Source organism: Canis aureus, chromosome 2 (assembly GCF_053574225.1).
Source record: "Canis aureus isolate CA01 chromosome 2, VMU_Caureus_v.1.0, whole genome shotgun sequence".
NCBI lineage: Eukaryota > Metazoa > Chordata > Mammalia > Carnivora > Canidae > Canis > Canis aureus.
In genome coordinates this window covers 53,638,046-53,663,711 of record NC_135612.1, presented here as the reverse complement: position 1 = coordinate 53,663,711, position 25,666 = coordinate 53,638,046, and the positions used below count along the sequence as shown (strand labels likewise).

Sequence of the window (25,666 nt, the reverse complement as noted above, 5' to 3'; positions counted from 1 at the left end):
TTGGTTTTCTTTTTGCCTTGCTTGCCCTTTAATTTTTTATGATAGCTGGGTGCATCAATCTACAAATTCCAATTTGGAAGTCAGTTTTCTCATCCCTCGAAACAATATAAAACCTGAAGCTCTTAGTCTTTTTTTTTTTTTATAAGATTTTTTTTATTCATGAGAGACACAGAAAGGGAGAGGCAGAGACACAGGCAGAGGGAGAAGCAGGCTCGTTGCAGGGAGCCCGATATGGGACTTGGTCCCAGACCCAAGGGTCACACCCTGAGCCAAAGGCAGGTGCCCAACCACTGAGCCACCCATGTGTCCCCTGAAGCTCCTAGTCTTGTGTTAATCATTCTGAATCAGTTTTTCTGGGATATCATCTGATCTTTTCAATATGTAAAATCAAATTACATGTTTTTTTAATTAATCTTTGAGTATACTTTCTCTCTTCTATTGTTCCATTTCTTTTTCTGGCATATCAGTAATACATATTGTATCGCTCTTTTAAAAATTTTTTTACTTTGTGACCTCCTTCACATATTTCTCCCATCCCCTTCACCATCATCCCCTTTCCTCCTACCTCTGACAACCACCATCTGTTCTCTATTAGTTTGTTTGTTTATTTGTTTTTAAGATTCCATATATTAGAGGGGCACTTGGTTGACTCAGTTAAGCGTCCAACTCTTGGTTTCGGCTTAGGTCATGATCTTAGGGTTGTGAGATCAAGCTCTGTGTGGGGCTCCACACTCTGTGGGGTCTGCTTGGGATCCTTTGCCTCCCTGTCTGCCTCTTCCCCCACTTGCAGGTGCACGTATGCTCTCTCTCTCTAAAATAAATTAATTAAACTTTAAAAAAAGATTCCATATATAAGAGGTCATACAATATTTGTCTTTCTTTTTCTGACTTATTTCATTTAGTATAATGCCCTCAAGGTCCATTCATGTTGTCACAAATGGCAAAATTTCCTTTTTGTGGCTGAATAATAATCTGTCATGTATATATATTCTGCCGTTTCTTTATCCATTCATACATTGATGAACACAGATTTTTTTCATATCTTGGCTATTGTAAATAATACTATGGTGAGCATGAGAGTACATACATCTTTTCAAGTTCATGTTTGTATTTTCTTCAGCTAAATATCCAGAAGTGGAATTGCTGAATCTATTTTTAATTTTTTGAAGAACCTCCGTATCCATACTGTTTTCCAAGGTGGCTGCATCAGTTTACATCCCACCAACAATGCATGACGATTCCCTTTTCTCCACATCCTCACCAATACTCAAATTACTTCTTGTCTTTTTGATATTAGCCACTCTGATGTGAGGTGATCTCCTGCGGTGTTGATTTGCATTTCTCTGAGAATTAGTGATTTTGAGCATCGTTTCGCGTATGTATTGGCCATCTGTATGTCTTCTTTCGAAAAATGTTTACTCAGATTGTCTATATTCTTGAAGGTTTCCGTTAAAATAGTTTAATGGAATGCTAATTTACTGTTTGACTCTTTTTTTATGGATATATAAAGCATTTCTTTTTTTTTAAATTAAAGTTCGTTTTGCCAACATATAGTATAACACCCAGTGCTCATCCCATCAAGTGCCCTCCTCAGTGCCTGTCACCCAGTACTCCATGCCCCCTCCCGCCTCCCCTTCCACTACCCTTTGTTTGTTTCCCGGAGTTAGGAGTCTCTCATGTTTTTCACCCTCTTTAATTTTTCCCACTCATTTTCCCTCCTTCTCCTTATAATCCCTTTCACTATTTCTTATATTCCCTGTGTGAGTGAAACCATATGATGATTGTCCTTCTCCAATTGACTTACTTCACTCAACATAATACCCTCTAGTTCCATCCATGTCAAAGCAAATGGTGGGTATTTGTCCTTTTTTCTTTTCTTTTTTTTTTTTTTAATATTTTATTTACTTATGAGAGTGAGAGAGAGAGAGAAAAGCAGGCTCCATGCAGGAAGCCTGACATAGGACTCGATCCTGGGTCCCCAGGATCACACCCTGGGCCGAAGGCAGGTGCCAAACCGTTGAGCCACCCAGGTGTCCCCAGAAGCTTTTTATCTTGATGAAGTCCTAGTAGTTCATTTTTGCTTTTGTTTCCCTTACCTTTACAGACAAGTCTAGTAAGAAGTTGCTGTGGCTGAGGTAAATAAGGTTGCTGGCTGTGTTTTCCTCTAAGATTTTGATGGATTCCTGTCTCAGATTTAGGTCTTTCATCCATTTTGAGTTTATCTTTCTATATGGTATAAGAGAATGGTCTAGTTTCATTCTTCTGCGTGTGGCTGTCCAATTTTCCCAGCACCATTTATTGAAAAGACTGTCCTTTTTCCATTGGATATTCTTTCCTGCTTTGTCGAATATTAGTTGACCATAGAGTTGACAGTCCATTTCTGGGATCTCTGTTCTGTTCCATTGATCTATGTGTCTGTTTTTGTGCCTATACCACACTATCTTGATGATCACAGCTTTGTAGTACAGCTTGAAATCCGGCATTGTGATGCCCCCAGATTTTTCTTTTTCAATATTCCCCTGGCTATTCGGGGTCTTTTCTGATTCCACACAAATCTTAAGATTATTTTTTCCAACCCTCTGAAGAAAGTCCATGGTATTTTGATAGGGATTGCATTGGACGTATAAATTACCCTGGGTAGCATAGACATTTTCATAATATTCATTCTTCCAATCCATGAGCATGGAATATTTTTACATGTCTTTGTGTCTTCCTCAATTTCTTTCAGAAGTGTTCTGTAGTTTTTAGGGTAGAGATCCTTTACCTCTTTGGTTAGGTTTATTCCTAGGTATCTTATGATTTTGGTTGCAATTGTAAATGGGATTGATTCCTTAATTTCGCTTTCTTTTTTTTTTTTTAAGATTTTTATTTATTTATTTATTCATGATAGACATACACAGAGAGAGAGAGAGAGAGAGGCAGAGACACAGGCAGAGGGAGAAGCAGGCTCCATGCAGGGAGCCCGATGTGGGACTCGATCCCGGGACTCGATCCCGGGACTCCCAAGATCATGCCTGGACCGAAGACAGGTGCCAAACCGCTGAGCCACCCAGGGATCCCCAATTTCTCTTTGTTTAGTCTCATTGTTAGTGTATAGAAATGCCACTGATGGGGATCCCTGGGTGGCGCAGTGGTTTAGCGCCTGCCTTTGGCCTGGGGCGTGATCCTGGAGGCCCGGGATCGAATCCCACATCGGGCTCCCGGTGCATGGAGCCTGCTTCTCCCTCTGCCTGTGTCTCTGCCTCTCTCTCTCTCTCTCTCTGTGACTATCATAAATAAATAAAAATTAAAAAAAAAAAAAAAAAAGAAATGCCACTGATTTCTGTGCATTGATTTTGTATCCTGTCACATTGCTAAATTGCTGTATGAATTTTAGCAATCTTGGGGTGGAGTCTTTTGAGTTTTCTATATACAGTCATCTATGAAGAGAGAGAGTTTTACTTCTTTGCTAATTTGAATGCCTTTTATTTCTTTTGTCTGATTGCTGAAGCTAGGCCTTCTAGTACTATGTTGAATAACAGTGGTGAGAGTGGACATCCCTGTCGTGTTCCTGATCGTAGGGGTAAGGCTCTCAGTTTTTCTCCATGGAGAATGATATTTGCTGTGGGCTTTTCATAGATGGCTTTGTCTCTCTAGCTAGAGAATCAACTTCCTAGTGGAATCAAGTATGCCTGGTACTTCTCTGTGTGATCCATATTGTTCTTTGCAGTTGCATCTACATAGACACTTGACTGACAGTGGTTAAGTCTAATTACCATGGTTCATTTGTAGACAGGTGAGATGAAAGGCAAACCACAGAGTTGAGGATGGGCAGTCCTTAGCATGTTTCAAAACACTGATAAAATATTGGACTTTGGAATGAAAGTAGGGAGAAGAGAGAAGGCTTAGGTATCAGGTTTCTGAAAGGCCTTTTATGTCCTCTTCCCCTTTTCATTTCTCTCTAAAATTGAAAATATGGGAACTAGAGGCTGACTCTTGGCCAAGATGACTCAAATGATTTCTTTTCTACTGTCAGTACTGAGCCCACTTAGAGTATCCTTCATGCTTTGGTCTGTTGAGAGCCACTACACTCTAGCATGGACAAGGAGGTGGATGATGCAGACCTCGTCCTACCAAGAATTTCTTCTCTCCTTACTCTCCAGAGGCTTTCATTAATTCCTGGGCTTTCCTAGGAGCCTTCCTCCCAGCCAAACCAGGAAGAGGTCAAAAAAGTTATCAGCATTTGCTTTTTTTTTTTTTTTTTTTTTTAAGTAATCTCTGTGCTTGATGTGAGGCTTGAACTCACAACCCTGAGATCAAGAGCCACATGCTCTTCTAACTGAACCAGGCAGGCACCCCAGCACTTAGCTATATCTTATCAGTGATTCTTTCTTAAAACTTAGATATTAAAATATTGATATCCTCCTGTTCCAGTATAAGGACTGTGACCATGCTCTTTTTGTTTGATTAGTTTTTAACTATTTTCTGTGTGATAACACAGTTTTTAGAAAAAAATGAAAGTATGGATAATGGAGCCCTTGCCTTTTGTGGTACTATAGGCTTTTGTCCTCTAATGCAAAAATCTGGGGAAGGGTTTATCTAGTCTAGAGGTTTCTGTGGATATGATTAAGCTTAGAGTATGGTGTGCTAAGCTTAATGTGCTACTAGTATCTCAGAAGATCTTACTGATCCCCTCTGCGTGAGGAGTTCTACTAGATAGGCTCCTGTCATCCCAATAAGAACTGCATTTTACTAAAGAAACTGATATAGGGGATCCCTGTGTGGCTCAGCGGTTTGGTGCCTGCCTTTGGCCCAGGGCGTGGTCCTGGAGTCCCGGGATCGAGTCCTGTGTCGGGCTCCCGGCATGGAGCCTGCTTCTCCCTCCTCCTGTGTCTCTGCCTCTCTCTCTCTCTCTCTCTCTATCATAAATTAATTAATTAATTAATTAATTAATTAATTAAAAGAAACTGATATAGAAATTTATATATTTTACTTTATAAATTTGTAAAGAAATTTATTTAGCTGTAGACATAGGGCTGCTCACTGGTACCATATTCTGGGTACCATTATGGATTTAAGTCTGCTTTTATGAGCTGCTAGCATGAGAACCTTACTTATATCTATAGAAAAATTAATTGTAAGTTTAATACTTAAACTTATGGAACATGGCAGTTTAAGATGTGAAGACTGTGTTTTCACTAGAGGAGAAAATAATGTCTTGTTTGTTATCTTTAAGCTCCAGATCAGTTTGGTTTTAGTGATAGAGATGTTGAGCTAGGATTGGATTCGGAATTTTTTTGACTTAGTGAGAAACATAACCAAGTGTAGAACTCTGGCAGATCCTGGAATCCTCTGTCCTTGGATAGGGATGTTGAAATCAACTTATCTCCATCCCCAGCAGTTCCGGAGCTGTGTCCCTATCTAAGGAGCATCTCTATCCTTGAAGTGATACTTTTATGTACCCTCTTAGACTCTCGATCCTGACACAAAACTAACAAGTTTATTTTAACCCACTTTTATCTGTAGAGGATAACTCTGTGTTCTGGGCAGTAGAGTTTGTTTCTCAGTGCCAAAATGGGAAACCAGACCAACTCAAAAAGCTGTGTCTCCTCAAAATCAGGACTTCTGAACCAGACGAGCTTCTTTCATCCATTCAGCCAGCATTAATGAAGGCTCTGCTGTTACCAAGCACAGTGCTTAGCACTGGAGGCCCAAAGATGAATATGACCTAGAATCTACCCTCAAGGGACCTGGGTGACACATTCAATTGACCTGACGGTTGGTTTCAGCTAAGGACATGATCTCAAGGTCATGGGATTGAGCCCCAAGTTGGGCTCCTTGCTCAGTTGGAGTCTGCTTGCCCCCCTCTCTCTGTTCCTCCTTCTGCTCTCTCACTCGCTTACTCTCTGAAATTAATTAATTGAATGTTAAAAAAAAAAACAAAAACAAAAAAAAAATGTACCCTTAAGGAAAATCATGGTCTAGGGGAAGAGGCAGACAAGTAAAAAATATGACAGTGAACTATATTAAGTACCTCAGTATAAATGCATACTGGCCCCAGTACTATCACTGAGAAGAATGTGATGGTCTCAACCAAGAGAGTCTTTAGCTTTTCTTGAGTTTACTTGACCCAAGCCATGGGTATTCAGCACCTCAGATCCTAGAAGAATGTCTCTGATTTTTATAGCATTTCTTGACAGAAATGATTTCTGTCAATCTGATTTCTATGATCAGCATAAAGAATGGTAGAAGGTAGTAAAGGTTAGGATTAGAAATCTCCGCAGAGTCAGTAGCAGTGCCAGCCCTTGTTCCAGTTTGGAAAAGGGCTTTCTTTGCTTTAGGGGGTCCCAACATGTTCAATAGTCATTAAACTCTCCACTGTTGCCTCCCTGTATCATTTTCCCCTTTCTTTGCATCTTTGCAGTGGAACTGCTGGCCAAGCCTCTGTTGGTCCAGAACCTCTGACTCAGGCTCTTCAAAACAGGAGAATCACACTTCCTAGTAGGAATCCCAGAACTTGTGCCCAAGCACTGCTGAATCCTCAGACACACCAGATTTGTTCTTCCTGTTTCATCTCTCCATGAACTGGGTCACAGAAAAACTTCCTAGGGGCGCCCTACAAGCCACAATCTTGTAGGTCTCCATCCTGAAGGACACTCATTATTGCCTGTAGGAAATGAGACGGGGAAGGTCTCAGACAGTTAACTTATATTGAGGTCACATCAGATGCCCATAGGATCCAGTTCTAGAAGTAGATATCTTCAGGGGAGAGAGGACAATGTAACAGCTTCCTAGAAAAGAGAAACAAAGAAGACCGTTATCCAGATGTGTTAGGAAGATAGTACAGAGGTTTAATAGCAGGTTAGATTGCCTTTAGAGGTATAGACTTTTTTTTTTTTTTTTTAAAGATTTGATTGATTGGGGTAGGGGGCAGGGAAAGGGAAAGGCAGATTATCCCTGCTGAGGAGGGAGCCAGCCCCAGGGCTTAATCCCAGACCCTGGGATCATGCTGAAGGCAAAAGCTTAACCAGTGAGCCACCCAGGCACCCCAGAGGAATAGTCATTTTGATTCTGGTAATTACATTTGATCCTTGAACAATGCAGGGTTGGGAGCACCAATCCACAACACAAGAATCCAAATAAAACTTTTGACTATCCCAGAAACTTAACTACTAATAACCACCTGTTGACCAGAAGCCTTACCAATAACATGAACGTTGATTAAAACATATTTTGTATGTTATATGTATTCTCTCCCATATTCTTACAATAAAATAAGCCAGAGGGATGCCTGGGTGGCTCAGCGGTTGGGCGGCTGCCTTTGACTCAGATCATTTTCCTGGGATTGGGGATCAAGTCCTTCATTGGACTCCTGTGAAGAGCCTGCTTCTCCCTCTGTCTGTGTCTCTGCCTCTCTCTCTCTCTCTGTCTCTCTCTCTGTCTCTCACGAATAAATAAATAAATCTTGGGATCCCTGGGTGGCGCAGCAGTTTAGCGCCTGCCTTTGGCCCAGGGCGAGATCCTGGAGACGCAGGATCGAATCCCACGTCGGGCTCCCGGTGCATGGAGCCTGCTTCTTCCTCTGCCTATGTCTCTCTCTGCCTCTCTCTCTCTCTCTCTCTCTCTCTCTGTGACTATCATAAATCAATCAATCAATCAATCAATCTTAAAAAAAAATAAGCCAGAGAAGAAAAATTGTTATTAAGAAAATCATAAGGGAGGGCGCCTGGGTGGCTCAGTTGGTTAAGCTTCTGCCTTCAGCTCGGGTCATGATCCCAGGGTCCTGGGATAGAGCCCCACATTGGGCTCCTTGCTCAGCAGGGAGGCTGCTTCACCCTCCCCCTCTCCAGCTCCCCCGCTGGTGCTTTCTCTCCATCAAGTAGTAAATAAAATCTTAAAAATTGTAAGGAAAAGAAAATACATCAACACTACTGGAGTGTATTTATTTAAAAAAATCTGTATAAGTGGACCCACAAAGTTCAAACTCTTGTTGTTCAGGACTCAGCTATATCTTTCTTTTTGATTGTTTTGAGGGATTTTAGGAGAAAAATTTAAATAGGACAGAACTATAAAAACCAATTTTTGCTCATTAAAGTGTGACCATAGGGGCACCTGGCTGGCTTAGTCGGTTAAGCATCTGCCTTCAGCTGGAGTCATGATCCCGGGGTCTTGGGATTGAGCCCTGCACTGGACTTCCTATTTAGTGGGGAGTCTGCTTTTCCCTCTCCCTCTGCTGCTCCCCCTGCTTGTGTACTCTCTCTCTCTCTCTCTGTCAAATAAATAAAATCTTTTAAAAATAAGGTAAAATAGGGGATCCCTGGGTGGCGCAGCGGTTTAGCGCCTGCCTTTGGCCCAGGGCGCAATCCTGGAGACCCGGGATCAAACCCCACGTCAGGCTCCCGGTGCGTGGAGCCTGCTTCACCCTCTGCCTGTGTCTCTGCCTCTCTCTCTCTCACTGTGTGTCTATCATAAAAAAAAAAAAAAAAAAAAAAAAAAAAAAAAATTAAAAATAAATAAATAAATAAAATAAAAATAAGGTAAAATAAAGTATGGCCACAAATTTATGCTTCTTTGATCTTATAAAATATCATTTCCACCCTGCATTTTACCTGTTAAGATTTCAGATTCATCACCTAGTATCTTTTCTGTTGCCTTCCTCTTACATCAAGTTGACCAGTTGGTTTATTGGGGTTATCTTAATCTTATGTTCAATTGAAACTCCTGGTTGTGATTATTTCCTAAGTCAGATTACCATTAGATTTGCCAAGAACTAAGAAATCAGTAGTGCTTTTGTTTAAATTCTCTTAACAGGTACTTCTGAATGAATTTTGCTGTTGTCATTGTTTTAGGCAGTTGTGAAAATATCAGAGAGCTATGAATTATTATTACTTGATAATTCATGTTTGTTCAGCGCACATGGTGTTAGGCTGGGTTTAGGGCTCCTGAGGACCTTTAACTCTTCGCTTTCTTCTATTCTTGTGAATTTTATTGCCACCTGCATTACTCAGATTTTAGATTTCCTTTTCCCCTGTCTCCTTTTTGTTGGTTTGGTACTTTTGACTCTCTGTGTTCTCTGAGGTACTCACCTATATTTCTGCTGGTGTCCTCAAAGTCAGTCCATCCATCAACTCTGATCATTTAACAGAACCATTCTTTGTGATCTGCCTGTATCTAGTTTCTTAGGTACATGAGTTTAATATTGATTTTTCTTTTTTTTTTTTTTGTTTGAGTATAATTAACAACACAGTGTTACATTATTTTCAGGTGTAAAATATAGTGGTTCAACAATTCTATACATTACTCAGTGCTCACCATGGCAGGTGTAGTCATGATCCTCTTTATCTATTTTACCCCTCCCCCCACCACCTCCCCTCTGGTGACTACCAGTTTGTTCCCTGTTTTAAAGAATCTGGTTTTTTGTATATCTCTTTTTTCCTTGTTCGTTTGTTTAGTTTCTTAAATTCCACGTATTATTGAAATCATATAGTATTTGTCTTTCTCTGACTCACTTCACGTAGCATAATACCCTCTGGGTCTATCTGTGTTATAAATGGTAAGATCTCATTCGTCTTTATTGCTAAGTCATATTTGTGTGTGTGTGTGTGTGTGTGTGTGTGTGTGTGGTTCTGACTCTTGGCTGCCTTTTCTACACACCCATGCTTAGCAACCTCCAACTCTGTCATGTCCCCTCTGTCTCCACTTGAAGAAATGTTACTCCTCTTTCACAGTGTACTTCATGCTCAGTGGAAGGCATCTTCATGGACTTGGATTAACCCAGGCAGCTGGTAAGCTGACTCTTAGTTGCTCATCCTTTGCTCATTTATAGCACATGAGTCACTATGCTGACCAAAGATCAGCTGTGATATTTGTAGACCTGTGGTGACAAACTGATATTGTAATTATATAACTTAATAGTATACAGGTAAACCATAAATGAGCAAAGAGAATTGTTCTCTGAAAACTAAGGTGAACCCTTTAGAAAGGCTAGTTACTTAAAAAAGGAAATGAAATTGAATCAGGTTTGGGCAAGATAGGTGTAGAAGACTAGAAGTGGAGGCTCCTAAAAATCTAGGAGTCTGTGCTTACTGCTTTATGGGGGTCTGAGTTCTCCCTGCTTTAGAGAAACTGATGCATATGGGTGACTTTTATGGAAGAAAAGTGGCATAGAACTCTGGTCTGCAGGGAAGATCTTGTTGGCCCCAAGTCACAAGTTTGGTGGCTCTTAAAGTTTTGTTGATAGCAGGTGACTCTGGGCTTGGACATGGTGAGAGAGGGGTCACAGTAAAAGTCATGATAACTGTATCTTTATTACATGAGTTGTTGTTTTAGATGATACCCTCTGGTTCTCAGTGACTGAGGAGGAGAGAATCAGGGTTCTTGTTCTCCCTCCTTCCTGTCTCCTGCCCTCGTCCTAATTTTTTATAGCTGTAGTTTTTCGACATCATAAGGCATGTAGCATTGGCCTCTGTTATTGCTCAGCCTCATACAGAGTTCTTGGATTGCACTTTCTCTTTTTGGGAATTGTGTAAGTACTGCATCTTTTTCTGCTAGTGCTGGATTTTACTGTGGGAATTTTTAAGAGTTTGCCCCTCTTGTAAGTGATTTGATCTTTTTGCCTAGTTGCAGAAATCTTACCCTTGGGGTCTGTCTTAGCACTGACTGTTCTGGAAGTTTTCCTGGGGTGCAGTGTGCCCTTTTAGTATGTGGATTTTGGTTTCATAACATCCTGCAGTAGATCTTCCAGTAGATCTGCCTGTTTGTTTGCTGCATGTTACAGATCTTGTTTCTGCATACACTGGAGTCCTTGGCAGTCTTCTGTAGCTCCCCTTCTCTCTATTCTGTTGAACCCCTTTTCTGTTTCATTTTATGTGCTTTTTTCATGTCCCTCCATTTGGTTCCTTACCATTCTTTCCACAATGTCTCTTCTCCCTTTTGTTCCTTCTGGTTTCACCCTCATTTGGGGTCATTTTTTCCTTCCACTTTTGCCCTGAGCTGTGCTAGTCGACACCTTCTCTTCACACTGTCATCTCCCTACCTCTCCTGTGAGCTCTTGCTCTTCTGCTCTGAGTGCTTGCTCTGTGGTTTTCTTTTTTCAGTTTTGTAAAAAATTTTATTGCCATTCATTTGCTCTGTGACAGCGTTTTCCAGTGTGTAGACTTAGTCTGCCTTTGGTTTTCCAGTTTCTTCCTTAATTTTTTCTTGTTGTATCTTTGTATATATCCTGTGCAGATTTCATTTTTATAACTCATCTTTAAATAGGTGAGTTTTTCAGGGACTAGCTGTTTGCAGGATGCTTGTTTAGAAGAGGTGCCAAGTCTGTGTTCCAGCCTGGCTGTGGTCATTCTCATGATTTAGGATTCTGGGTGAGTTCATTTACCCTTTATCTCTATCCAGCCAGCAGAGATAGGCATCTGTGAGCTTTTCCACGACGCAGACGCTGCCACAGAGTTTAACTCTGTTAGGCGAATATAGCTTGTTTGTGTGGTTTCTCAAGTAGTTCCAGATCCATGGAAATTCCTGCCTCTCAAGACAAGGAATCTGTTTGGTTCCAAAGAACATGCCCTTTACCTACAGGAAGTATATTTTGGCAGGTCTTTCTCTCCAGCTCCCGTGTCCCATTTCCATAGTATCTTTTCTTCTCCTTCTTTTTTTTTAAGATCTTTATTTATTTATTAATGAGAAACACGGAGAGAGGCAGAGACATACGCAGAGGGAGAAGCAGGCTCCCTTCGAGGAACCTGATGCGGGACTCGATCCCAGGACTCTGGGATCAGGCCTCTTGACTCAAAGGCAGATGCTCAACCACCGAGCCACTCAGGCACCCCTCTTTTCTTTCTGTGAAGGAAAGGAATCTTGTTTGCGCTCCCTACTTTTGACAGCTTTTCTAGCTTAGAGTCAGATTTAGGTTGTCTTCCAGTTGTGTTGAAAATGGAGTTTGAGGGGTACCTGGTGGCTCAGTCAGTTAAGCATCTGCCTTCGGCTCAGGTCATGATCCTGAGTTCCTGGGATCAAGCCCCACATTAGGCTCCCTGCTCAGTGGGGAGCCTGCTTCTCTCTCCCCCTCTGCCTGCCACCCTCCGGCCCCCCACTTGTACTCTCTCTCTGTCTAGTAAATAAATAAAAGTTTTTAAAAAAATTTTAAAAATGGAGTTTGCATTTTTATTTTTCCTTTTTGCTTTTAGAAACACATCTTGAATAGCACCTTAAAATTATGATTTTGTGATACAATGTTAAAAGAAATCTTAACTGATGTTTTTTTATTAACCAGTTGCTGGTCACCATGATATCCTGTATTAGGCCTTTTACTACACCTTCTCATCAAGCCTCCACCACCACACTGCCATCCATCTCCCAAGCACCTAAAGCCCCAGGAATATACTACTCAGACTTAGGAAAGATGCCTACTTCTCACTAGGCATTGTTCAGTCAACATACCTACTTCTCAGTAGGCATTGTTCTAGGCCTTGGGGTTAGAGCATGGAAGAATTCACACAAGATCTCTGACATACCAAAAGCAAGTCTTAAAATGATTCCATATGGACTAGCGGTAAGGGATGGACAGGATGAAAGACACCATTAGGGATTTTGAGGAACAATGGTGGAAAGCCTGTAGAACATGAGCTCTGGAGTCAGTCAGACCTAGACTCGGTGCTCTGTTCTGCTACTAATACATGTGACATCAGAATAGTTGATTGACTTTTCCGTACATCAACTTCCTCATATATAAAGTGAAGATTATATTACCTACCTCACATGGATATTATAAAATTAAGTTACACGCGAAGTGTTCATTGTATAGTAGATGCTCAACAAGAAGTAGAAGCCCATGAAGAAGGGGCTCATTAAACAAAAGGAATAAAATACTAGGAGTACTGGTATAGAGAATTGTTTCTTTTAGTTGTGGTAAATTTTATGTAACATAAAGTTTACCATCTTCATTTTGAAGTGTACTGTTGAGCAATGTTAAGTACATTCACATGGTTGTGCAAGTCTTCTCCAGAACTCTTCATCTTGTACAACTGAAACTGTCCCCATTCCCTCCTCCCGTCAGGCCTGGCAACCACCATTCTACTTTCTGCCTCTATTTTTGGGTACTAGGTACCTCAGATCAGGAAATCATCTGTATCTGTCCTTCTGTTTCTGGCTTATTTTACTTAGTGTAAGGTCTTCAGGGTTAATCCAGGTGGTAGCTGGTGTCCGAGGTTTCTAACTTTTTAAGACCAAATAATATTCCTTTGTACATACATGTCACATCCACTCAGCCATTGATGAGCACTTGGGTTCTTCTGCCTTTTGGTTGTTCTGTGGATAATGCTGCTGTGAAGACAGGCATACAAGTGTCTTTTGGAATACTTGGTTTTAATTCTTCTGAGTATGTGTCCAGAGGTGGAATTGTTTGATTATATGGTTATTCTCTTTTTTTAAAAATTTTTGAGGAACAACCATACCAATATACTTTGTATTTAAACAATGATTTTTAAAAAGATTTTATTTATGTATTTATTTATTTATTTATTTATTTATATGTATATGTATATATATATATATATATATATATACATATACATATATATATCAAGAGAGAGAGCGAGAGCACACTGTAGGGAGGAACAGAGGGAGAGAGAATCTCAAGCAGACTCCCTGCTAAGCACAGAGTCCAACAAGGGGCTCAGTTTTACCACCCCAAGATCATGACCTGAGCCGAAATTGAGTCAGGTAGTTAACCAGCTGAGCCACCCAGGTATCCAAAAACATATGTTTTTATTACACTTCCTCCCTGAAGCCAGAAGAAGTACCCTAGTTACATCTGGGCAAAATACCAGGGACTGATGTGCCAGAGAGCTTCGTGTGTCAAAAATGCACACACAGGGCAGCCCGGGTGGCTCAGCAGTTTAGCGCCGCCTTCAGCCCAGGGCGTGATCCCGGAGACCCGGGATCGAGTCCCACATCGGGCTCCCTGCATGGAGCCTGCTTCTCCCTCTGCCTGTGTTTTTTACCTCTCTCTCTCTCACTCTTTCTGTGTCTCTCGTGAATAAATGAATAAAATCTTAAAAAAAAAAAAAAAAGAAATGCACACACATAGGCACATGGACATATATACTGTCTTGACTCTCCATTGTCTGCAGTATAAATTGGCCCTCAGATCCTCCATGGTCCATTCTAGATGCTAGACCAATGAGTCTTATCTGGGGGCGATTTCACCAGGAGACATTGACCGTGTCTGGAAGCATTTTTGGTTGTCACAGCTGGAGGGGCGCTAGTGGAAAGTAGTGAGCAGAGTCTAGGGGTGCTGCTAAATATGATACAATGTACTGGACAGGCCCCTGCAACAGAAAATTATCCAGCCCCAAATGGCAGTAGTACCCAGACATTAGGCCCAAACTACCTTGTTGGCATTGTCTCTAGACTGTTGCATAAATCTGCAATTCCTGCCAGATCCAGTGCTCCTCATACCCAACACTAGCTGAATTGCTTCCTCCGGTGCCTTTCACCTAAAGTCCTTCTCTCTGCTTCTTTGATGTCAGAGCCCCACTCAGCCCTCCCACCATCTCAGTGATTCTCTCTGGTCCTTGAAGCCATTGCCCTCTTCCTTCTCAGACTGCTAATTTGGTGCTTAATTAATAATAGAAGGTGGTCCCTGTGATCTTTCCAGCATGACTGAAAGCACCTCAAAGGCCATGTTTATATGATTTGATTGGAAAGAGGAAGTTCCACCCCTCACCCTGGCAGGTACCTGTGACCTCTAACCCTCTGGGGGTTTCCATGGCCACCTTCCTGCTGCACTGTAGGGTACAGTGGTTGAGTCAGCAGCACGGCCACTGGCACAGCAGTCGAGTACACGGAGATTCAGCTTTGCTGGGAAGTACTGGCTGGATGGAACCTGGGCCCACACGTGAGCCTGCTGACCAGAGAAGTATTCATGCTGAGGCTGGTTTCTTATCCAGGCTCTAAGGAAGGGATGAGGACAAGTACAAAGGAGTGGCCTGTTTTGCCCCCGGTAGAGCACAGGCTCTGTAGGGTCTATCTTAGGAAGGCTGGGAGACACCCCTTGGGCAGGGCTTGTTCTGGACTAGTCATCAATGGTGACAATGATGGGGATACTAGTAATGAAAGCCATCCTGACTCATTTAGAACCCATTGTGGGGGGCAGCCCGGGTGGCTCAGCAGTTTGGTGCCTGCCTTCGGCCCAGGGCATGATCCTGGAGACCTGGATCGAGTCCCATGTTGGGCTCCCTGCGTGGAGTCTGCTTCTCCCTCTGCCTGTGTCTCTGCCTCTCTCTCTCTCTGTGTGTGTCTTTCATGAATGGATGAGTAAAATCTTTAAAAAAAAAAAAAAAAAAAAAAAAAACCATTGTGGGGCAGACATCAGGCCAGGTGTTAGATACAGGTTATCGCAGTCAGTCCTCATAATTCTGGAAGGAAATTGGAGAACTGAAAGGGTAGTTTGCCCCAAATCACTCAGCTAACAGAGAGCGGAGCTGAAATTTAAATAAGATCTGTCTGACTTTGGAGCCTGTGCTCTCAGCCTTGAGTGTGGCCAGGCAATTCAGCTGGTAAGAATGAGCTATCACTGCTCATGGAAGAGGTTCATGTTAGAGAATGCTGAGACGTGCGGAGCATCTGTCTGCTCTCACTGGAGAGGTCAATGACCAAGGGGCTCAGATATCTGTTGGGAATCAGGAGCTAGTGTCAGGTCCAGCTGCTGGGCTGGTGCAGGAAAAGCCATGAGGTCTCTGTTTGGGCCACACCCCAGCTACCACAGAGTGCTCTAACCCTTCTTATTTTTATTTCCTCTTTAGGTGCACTACATCCTTCAGGAGGTGGTGATGGGTGGGATGGTATTGGAAACCAACATGAATGAAATTGTGGCTCAGATTGAAGCTCAAAACAGACTGGAGAAATCCGAGGTGAGTGCATCACTATGATTTTGCCCCAGCCAGTTCGAAGAGACTGAGGCAGAATAGGGAATGGATATGTGTGTTGGCTTGTGTTGCTATGGAACCTTAGGGATATTTATGCTCTTCTTTCTTCCTTGGTCCATCAAAACCAATTGATATGAAGGCCAGTGGTGAAAATTAAACCTGTAAGAATTATGGCTAAAAGTATGAACGGGAAAGTCAGATGGCGCTGGAAGACAGACAACATGGGGATTATGGCCCATATTTGTGGTTTGTCATTCCTCCTTTTAAAGCTGTACATTCCCTGGAGGGAGCCAGAATGCCCTTTCCTGGTCCCAGCATGGTTTCTTAGTGCTATGGCAGTCTGATCTACCCATGGCCATTTCTTTCGGTGTCTTTGAGACCTCAGAGTTGCCAGTTTCCTTATTTCCAGTTAGCTTTATACTCGGGCAGTAGAGTGTTTGCAAATAACACTGTATAGTGCTCAGTAGGGATGCCTGGCTGGCTCAGTTGATGGAGCATGCTGATCTTGGGGTTCTAAGTTTGGACCCCAACGTTGGGCATAGAGGTTACTTAAAAAAAAAACTCACAATAAATTCTGTCCTACTCATCTGAAGTCTCTCCGTCACCTCCATAAGCCTTACCAGAGAGTAGAGGCTACAGGCATATACCTTCATACGTGACAGAGAGAACAAAAGAAGTTACCTCTTTAACGAGCTGAGTGTCTTAAAGGCTTCATTGCCTTTTTTTTTTTTGGCTTCATTGCCTTTTGAAATGGAACTTGATCTTGCAAAACCAGGAATTCCTCTTTGAGGACTGGTAGCCCTGCTAAAGAAGCTTTTCCAGTCCACAGCTAGAGTGGCATGACAGTTTTTTTAGAGATACAGGCTGGGAAGCTTCCAGGAATAGTAAGTGAGTCAGAGGCAAGGGGTTTGGAAAGCGGAAGAATGGAGACGTGCTGGGCGAGAGTGTAACTGGAGTTGGTCTCCTAAAAGCAGTCACTAAGGAGGAAATGGTTCTGAAAGTCTTATTGGTTCCTCCCCTTCTCTGCCCTCCATGGATGAGCCAGAGGGGCTTGCCGAACATGGACACCTTCCTCTGTTTATTAACCAGCCTTTCTATGGGTGTGGGTACATCGGACCCACATCCTTCCTCCCACTTGTCGCCACATGACATTTCCAAAGCCAGCTCTTTCCCATCTCACTGTGTTAGTTGGCAAGCAGTTGCCCGAAGCGCTGACTTCCTTTTACTTTTAAGAATTTCCCTGTGAAATGAATGAATGAATGAATGAATGAATGAATTTCCCTGTGATGACACTTGTCTCTGAGAGTCTCTTCAAGAAAGCATTTTGTTTCAGAGCCTGAAAAGTGCCCCAATACTATGATTTGGTTAAACCATCTCAGGTTTATTGCAGCAAGCATTTATTAAGCGCCTGCAGCATGCAGGGGACTCTTAGGTGCTGGGGCTACAACACTGCATAAGCCACAGCTCCTCTGAGAGCACGGAGTGTAGGTCCCTACCCCACAGCTCCCATCTAACCTCAAGATCATTATGTTGGCTATCTTTGAGGGATAAGGAGGAAAAATCAAAACACGCATTGTGTATACTTAGTATGGACGGTTCCAGGTCTCCGTCACTTGTGTTCCTAAGCATTAGACAGATGATGCTGAGCGTGTCTCATGCCCCTCCTGTCTCTCCTCAGGGTGGTCTTTCCGCAGCCCCTGCCCGGGCCGTGTCTGCTGTAAAAAACATCAATCTGCCAGAGATTCCTCGCAACATCAACATTGGTGATCTGAACATCAAAGTCCCCAACCTGTCCCAGTTTGTCTGAGAGTCCACAGCTACTGAACTGCAGTCCTTGAAGCAAGTCAAGCTGGTCCTGCCACAGAGCCCACCTGAGCCTTAGAAGGGTCAGGCCCTGGGGCCCTGACACCTGCAGCCGTGGAGTTGGGGGTGGGAGGGAATCCTGGGTTCATGGCTAGCATGTACCTGGTTCTCATATGTCCCACCTTGCCGGCCTCTGATACATGTGGCTGCTGCAGATGTGGGAGGGGGCCCTGGCTTCCTCCGTGGGGGTCAGTATGCCCGAGCCACTTGTACCTTTACCTCGCACCTGTAGCCACTTCCAGGGACTGGGCACTATACTGGGACCCACCTGCTTCCTAGAACCCACCACTAGGACATTCCCTGACTAGAGTCTTCATCCTTAGCACTGCGAGGCTCCTGGGGACCTATAGCATTCACTTGCTGGCAGGGTGCCATAGCTAGGAAAGGGCTGACACTTCATATGAGGGTACGTAGTGAGTGGCAAACAAGGGCAGAGTTTTATGAGAACTGGAGTTGCCTGCTGGCTCTACTAGGGTTGTCATGCCCAGAGTTCTTTCGTATAGGCAAGTTTTCTGGTTACCACCACCTACAGAATGTTTCCCTCACTGCCACTGCCCTAGCTCGGTTTGCCCAGGACACACTCCAGATCATGAACCTGGCGCATGCCAGGAGGGAGAACACCCCCTTCCCCACGGCTGTTTCTTCAGCACAGCCACAGGGTCCCTCATCCACAGGGAGAGGCCCCGTGTCTGTGGAAGGCAAAACTGACAACATGTGGAACATCTCAGAATTATGACTCTTTCGAGGTTTAAAATACATTCTTCTCACGAGGAGCAGACGGGTCAGTTGCTGTGTTATAAATGATGAGTTTTCTCCATACAGGAAAGCCATTGCCATCTGTACCAGTTTGTGGAGTATGAGAACCTAAGCTGGGATCACTTGTTCTAGAACTGGCACTGGGAAGGTTGGGGACATGGAAAGCGTGCTGGCCAGGACTGGTGGCTGTGTAGCATCATCTCCCTAACTTGGGAGGAGTCCCTTCCTAAGCTCTGCTTATGGGCCCTCGCCATTCCCCTCAGGTGACTGCCTCCCATAGCTGGCTTTGGAAACTTGTAAATTTTTCTGTGTGCTGAGAATCTTTCTGTCTGTGGTTAATTTAGAGCTAAAACTGCACTTTAGAGTAGTGCCTCTTCCTGTGCTGCGTCAGGGGGCCAGGTCTCAGGACGTTAGGGAGCTCACTGCATCATGGCAAAGCCCCCCAGTCTGGAGGTTTCCTGTGCCTGCTGACAGAGGGCCCAGACTGCCCGCCTGAGTCTCCTGCTGCTGCTGCAGAGCCCATCTGAGGTGGTGCCCATGGGACCACAGTGCTTCTGTCCTTGGCGCCCACTGCTCCCTGCAGTCTCTTGTCCTCACTCCTTCAGACTGTCCCTGATAGCCTCGGAGATGAGTGTGGTGATCAGAAGTTAGGCCCTCTTCTGTCAGAGATGGAGGTTACTCTATCTGATGTCCCCACTGATACCATTTTTTTTTTGAAGGGTTTAATTTTTTTTAGTAGACATTTCAGCACATTCATATCCCCCCCCTCACATTTCCGAATGTGGAATAAGAAGGAAGAAGACTGATACTTACTTTGCACCTACCGTAAGGCCTTGTGAGCAAGATCCTTCTATAGCCCTTAGAACAGACAGGATTGTCTCCATTTTGCAGGTGAAGAGAGTAAGGCTCAGGTCAAGTAACCTGCTTATATAGGACTAAGAATTGAGACTCTGCCTAAATCTAAATTCCATTTTCCTTTACTGCTCGTGATGGCTTCTTCAATTTTATCCTTTTTGTTACAGATAAGGAAACAGATTAGTGGCTTCTCATAAACACTGATGAAGCCAAGCCTGATTTGCTCAGTGGACCAATGACAATGTCCTTGAGGGCAACAGCTGGAGGCCCCTTACTTGCTCCATGGAACTGATGAGGGAACAGTAGCCCAGAGTGTTCAGTGTTGGATTGAGAGTCACAAAGCTAGAACCTAGTCCTTTTTCTTGCATTTATTTAGTTTTGTGGTTTCGTGTACTACTTCAGGACAGCTGGATATACTAGATTTCCATGGACAACCTTCAAATGTTTTTAGCTGCCAGAAACCATTGGTTTCTGCTCTGCTCCCACGAACCACTGACCACTGACAGGTCCCGTAGACTCCCAACAAGTGGAGCATCCCAGTGACATTCCTCAGACTGCCTCTAAAAGTAGCCTAAAACTTCATCCTAGCATTTTATTTGGAAAACTCTGTGCCTTTGGACAAGCCACAGTAACTTCATTAACTACTTGAGGTTACCTGTAAATCCAGCCAGCTCTCTTGCCTGCTACCAGCAAAGCCATAAACTTCTCTTTTCTTTTTTTGTTTTTTTAAATTAAGAGGAAATTGTATGCCTTTTTTTTTAAATAAGATTTTCTTTATTTATTCATGAGAGACACACAGAGAGAGGCAGAGACACAGGTAGAGGGAGAAGCAGGCTCCCTGCAGGGAGCCCAATGCAGGACTTGATCCCAGGGCCCCAGGATCACGCCCTGAGTGGGTGTAATGCTTAACCACTTAGCCACCCAAGCATCCCTATATGCCTTTTTTGAAGAAGGATATAGATTCCGCTGAGAAATGTCAATTATGAATATAGAGACTGGGCCTAAATTTTGGAGTCCCTGGACTGTTTACACTGAGGGCCTCCTGACGTGGGACAGAATACTGGGTTTTCAGTGCTCACTGCCCCTAATTAAAAAATTTTGTTACGCAGTTTCTGAGTGCCTGGCACATGACAGGCTCAGCTTCCTGCTCTTGTCTCTGCTGAGTACCTCTGAGTGCCCACATTGAGTGGCTAGCAGTCTGAATTTGTAGTCTGAATTTGTACTCTTGTCTCTGCTGAGTACCTCTGAGTGCCCACATTGAGTGGCTAGCAGTCTGGAGTTGGTGACTATGTTAATATGGAATATTTAAAGGACAAGAACCATTTCCCACCCCCAATAGCCCCATCATGCCTTTCTGGGCAATACTCTAAATAGCTTGTCTTAGTTCAAGCTGCTATAACAAAAAGACCATGGACTGGATGGTGTTTGAACAAACATTTCTCACAGTCTGCAGTCTGATCAGGATCAAGATGCCAGCAGATCTGATGTCTCCTGAGAACCTGCTTCCTGTTTCATGGGCTGCCGTCTTCTTGCTGTGTCCTCACGTGGCAGAGAGAGAAAGCTCTGGGTTCTCCATCCCCTTATAAGGATGCCAGTCCCATCGTGGGAGCTCCACCCCCCTGACCTCATCCAAATCTAACAACCTCCCAAAGCTCCTCCCCGCCCCTCAAAACCATCACACTGGGGATTAGACTTCCTTCAGCATCAAAATCTGAAGGACACACATTCATCTATACAAGGCACCTAATTACTTAACTTTTCTTCTTGGCCTGGTCACAGCACTGTGTTTGTTTCAGCCTCCCACACCTGCCCTGCCTCCCAGGGGTGCCTGTCTCCCTGTGCTCATGGTTATTCTAGTGCCCACACACGCCCTTGTGCCACCTGGCCCATGCTCACAGGCTGCTAAATGGCTGTCCCCCAGTGTGAGATTTTGCCCTCTAAGGAGCACGAGAGGGTTCACATCTGCTCTGTTCTGGGAGCTGTCAGCAGATACGCAGACAGGCCCCCTTTAAGGAAATGGTTCCATAGAAATGATTAATCTTTTCCGAAAGACTGCACATTCTTTCCTATTTCAGTGAATCATGTTTTAAGAAGGAAATCTGTTCATGTAGTTCAAAATTTAAGATAACAGAAGGCTGTTCAGCCAGATTCCCACTCTGTTCCCATAAACCACAGAGCCCCCTACCTCTAGTAGCAACACGGGTTTCCAATTTAAAGGATTAAGAAATAAAGTCCCTGGATTTTTATAACCAAAACTTGAGAGTGTTCTCTTTCTGAAAGAGTTAAATTCCTTTTGACTTTGGTGATTGATCTCAGCCTGTTATAGCATGTCCCCCACTGGACAGAAGAGGGGCCTCTCAGACCACCCCACATAAAGTAGCTTCCTGACTTCTGCATCCCTATCCTTGCCCTGCATTTTCTTTTTCCATGGCACTCTGAAATATATATATTTGGGCTACAGACAGTAGCTACTGTCTGTCCCCAGATAGGATGTATGCCCCTGGGGGCGATGAGGGAGGCTCATCCTTTGTTTGGTACTGTGTGGACGGTGCCTGGTGCATACTGCTCCATCAGGAGCTGGTAAGTGAGAGTCAAGGCAAACTGCAATTCCATCTTACGGTAATGTATAACTTGTGCTCTCTGGGGCCCTGTGCTAGTCCTTCGGGAAGGAGAACCAGGGCAATGGCGCTGGGAGCAGCAGGAAGGAAAGGACCAGGTGATGGCCTGTGGAAACTGAGGGGGAGGAAAGCGACAAAGCTGATGACTAAGGAACCCGAGTTACTGGAAGACCGGCGAGGGAATTACTTGAGAGGGGAGGAGGTGGTTTGGGAGGAAGAGAAACCCAGACTTTGGATGTGAACATGTTAGACTGGAGTTGCCTGAGAGTAGCTGGGGCAGACATCCACCAGCCAACAGGGAGCCTGGGAGGAGGCAGGAGAGGAAACCGGTTGAAGCTGCAGGGGTGCGTAGTGTGGACATGGCCTGTGGGCAGGGGAAGGGAGAGGAGACGGTGCAGCACCTCCAGTCAAGGGGCCTTCAGTAAGAGGCCAAGGGGCTGAGGACATGGTCTCTGGGCTCATAGTTGTCCACATGTGAGACAACACAGTTCAGGAAGGGTGTTGAAGGGTGGCTCCAGCCAAGTGGCAAGGCATATTTGAACTGCAAGACATATTTGAACATGTCTGTGTAGGCCACAACCCCACTCTGGGACATACACAGCCTGCAGAAGATCAGCATCCTCAGCCATAAAAAGCGGGAACCAGGGACCCCTGCCTCCAGGGGTTGTGAGGGTTAACAGAACTGCTATAGACCACGGAGGGCCCCCAATCCCTGGCTGATGTCACCACTGGGCGTTTTGCAGAGAGTGACAGAAGATGCAGTAAACTAGGAGGTTTGGAAGGTGGGAGGGGACCCGAGGTGGGCCTCAGAGGGCAGGCTGCTGGCCCAGCCCCAGCAGTGAGGCCAGGCTCCTATCCACAGGCCACCCCTGGGTAAAGCCATAGTGGAAGTGGGGAAGTCTCTGGAAAGCAAAGCTTTTCTTACAATGAGGAGTTTGAAGACAGAAGAGCAAACTTCTGATCGTTAGGACCTGAAGTGTGGGAGCCGCAGTCTGGAACCCCCTCCCAGGCAGCAGGGAAGTGGAAGGTGTCTGTGTTTGTCCAGGACTGGGGTGAGGGCCTCTGGACAAGCAGGCCTGGCTGAGAGTTGGAGTTCTGTAGGGACTCCACACTTTCCACGAGAAGTGGAATCTCTGAGCCTTCGCTAGAGCAAATCTTACTTTGTTGTTCAACTCTGACATCATCTGGCCTCCTGAGAGCACTTGAGAACAGGAATGCCCTCTCCTGCCTCCTAGAATTGGCCCCTGGCTTTAAGAGGGCAGGTGGAAGGTTTTCTTCTGCATGGCTGAAAATGAATGCCCTCTGCAAACACCTGACATCAAGACACAGCTGAAAATGATATAAAGGTAGAACAGGTAAATTCTCAAAGACTGGAGTCCACTGGTCCTCCAGATTGAGATGATCCTCAAAATATTTACCTGCCAGCATGGCTCAGGCAGTGACTCCTCAGAGTGGAGGTACGAGACAGGGAATAGGGGTGTTACCAGTGGTCCATGTCGATCTGCCACCAGGAAGGACCTTGTCTCTCTTGAGGCAATAGAAGAGGACCCAGGAGGAGCCACTCCTTTACCACCGTGGGTGCAGCCAAGATAAGCCCCTGGATTTGCCTGTGTGGCTACGTGAGCCAGCGTGCCTCCTCCAACATGGGGCGATGCAGTGGAGGAAGCCTCCCCATACCCTATCTCTGGACCCTCACAAGCAGGCAGTGAAGCTGGCGGTGAAGAGACAGCCACAAACCCAGGGCACATGCCATGGTCGAGATCACTGCTTTTGCCCTGGGCAGACTGGGCGAGCTTCCCTCCAGCTTCTTAGTTCTCAGCCCTGGTCTCCTCCCCTGGCCTCCCCCAGCTAGCCACAGGCCACACGAATCTCGCTCTGGCTGCCCAAAGATGGCGACACATACAGCCTGGGAAGTAATTCTTGCTGGGGAAAGTGAGGCAAGTTGGGTTTTTTTTTTGTTTGTTTGTTTTGTTTTGTTTTGAGGTGCCAGCTGTTTAGCCAGCTTTCCTGGAAATTCCTTTATGTGGCTGGGAGGTATGGGCATACCTTCTTCCCCAGCACCCATCCCCTGGGAAGGAGGCTCCCGCTCAGGTGCTGGGCTGGCACTTGGGGGTGTTTTCTGCTGAAATTCCCTGCCTGAATTTCCTAGCCTCTAACTGCCTTCTCTCGAGCAGCCAGGCCCTTCTGGGCCCTCGTAAGTGCCGACCAAGCCATCAACTGTTTAAAGTGCACGATGACATTACAGCTTTGGAAGGAAATCCCAGAGTCCAAAGTCTGTGCCAAGCAGGCAAGTGCTACAGTGGTGCTACCTGGCATCATGCTGTCCCTGGCTCAGTTTGAGAACCCAGAGGGGGCCCTCCCTGTCAGCCCCACCTGAGCTGCAGTGCTCACTCAGGGTCATAATTCTTCCCGGTTAGCCACCTCATTCCCAGCTCCCACCCAGCCCTGCTGAGCTGCTCTAGGCTCATGTGGCCCTAGAAGGGCCACGAATCCAAGGCCAGGCTGGGCTCCCCTGGTCTTCCAAGTGACCTCTAGCTCCCATGTGTCCTCAGAAGTGGTACCTTTGTCCTGAGCCTACAGTCCCCAGCCTTGTGCCTGGATGAAGCTCAGGTGGCCCAAACCACTATGTTCTGACTCCTTCAGAGCCCTCAAAGGTAAGCCGCCTCCCCAGGAGCCACTGCCCACCACTCACAAATACTGTCTCACAACCAACCGACTGTCCCAGAACCCACAGGTTACCTCCATGCCCCACCCCCTGCCCTCATCCCTTCCTGGACACCATCACAGCCCCTAAATTGTTGTTCTACCCCTCCTTTGCCTCCTTATAGCTTGTTTTATCACCCAGCAGCCAGACTGAACCTTCTAAAGCATTCAGCAGACCACAACACTGCCCTGCAGTGTTTAATACCTTCCAAAGGCTTTCCACTAGCCTCTGAACAAAGCACAAGGCCCCGCCTAGCTGGCCCCTACCTGTCTCTCTGTCCTCCTCTCCTGCTCCTCCATCTGATTTCCCTGCTCCAACCACAATGGCCTTCATGGTTCCGTGAACATGCAGGGCTCACTGCCACTGCAGGGCCTTCACCCTTGCCTCCCAATGGCCAGTCTTCTGGTCTTCCTTACTTTGGGAGTCTCTGCTCAACTGTCTTCAGAGGACCTCCTTGTCCTGCCTGTTTTTCCAGTCACTCCCTCTCCACCACCCCCCTTTGTCCTTCGTGGCACTTGTTATCTGACATGATAGCATATGTAATGTCTCCTCTGCTTTTTTCACTATTTTCTGCTGCTATTTTGCTGGTACCCAGCACAATGCCTGATCCCCATTAGCCGTTAGTACATAAATAATGATTCAACGCTTGAATGCATGTCCCTGTTTCCCTCTCAAAGGACTGAAGCTCCACACTCACTCCAGGCTTCAGGCCAGGAAGCTCTGAGGTGGGAGTCATGGGATCTGACTTCATGATTCTCTATGTGACCCTGCGTGAGTCATTTAGCTGCCTGCTTCAAGCTGTAGGAATAGTGTATGAGAAACACTGATCATATAGACAGAAAGCCCTAAATGGGGTATAAACTTGGTTTGAGTCCTGGCTCCAGCAAGTCAGCTGTGTGACCTTAGGCAACATACTTAATCCTCTGTGTTTCTGTTTCTTCACCTCTGAAATGGGAATAAAATAGCTC

General features: G+C 45.0%; 1 protein-coding gene across 2 annotated transcripts in view; it reads left to right on the top strand.

Annotated features, from left to right (window-relative positions):
- Positions 1-18,538, top strand: part of AP3S2 (adaptor related protein complex 3 subunit sigma 2) — a 53,841-nt gene extending 35,303 nt beyond the window's left edge. For both annotated transcript variants that reach the window (XM_077872277.1, XM_077872266.1), the window contains 2 exons: positions 15,780-15,887; positions 17,581-18,538. In XM_077872277.1, the coding sequence (XP_077728403.1) occupies positions 15,780-15,887; positions 17,581-17,709 (237 nt within the window). In that variant the 3' untranslated portion in view covers positions 17,710-18,538. The remainder of the gene's footprint in view (positions 1-15,779; positions 15,888-17,580) is intronic.
- Positions 18,539-25,666: the final 7,128 nt, after the last annotated feature.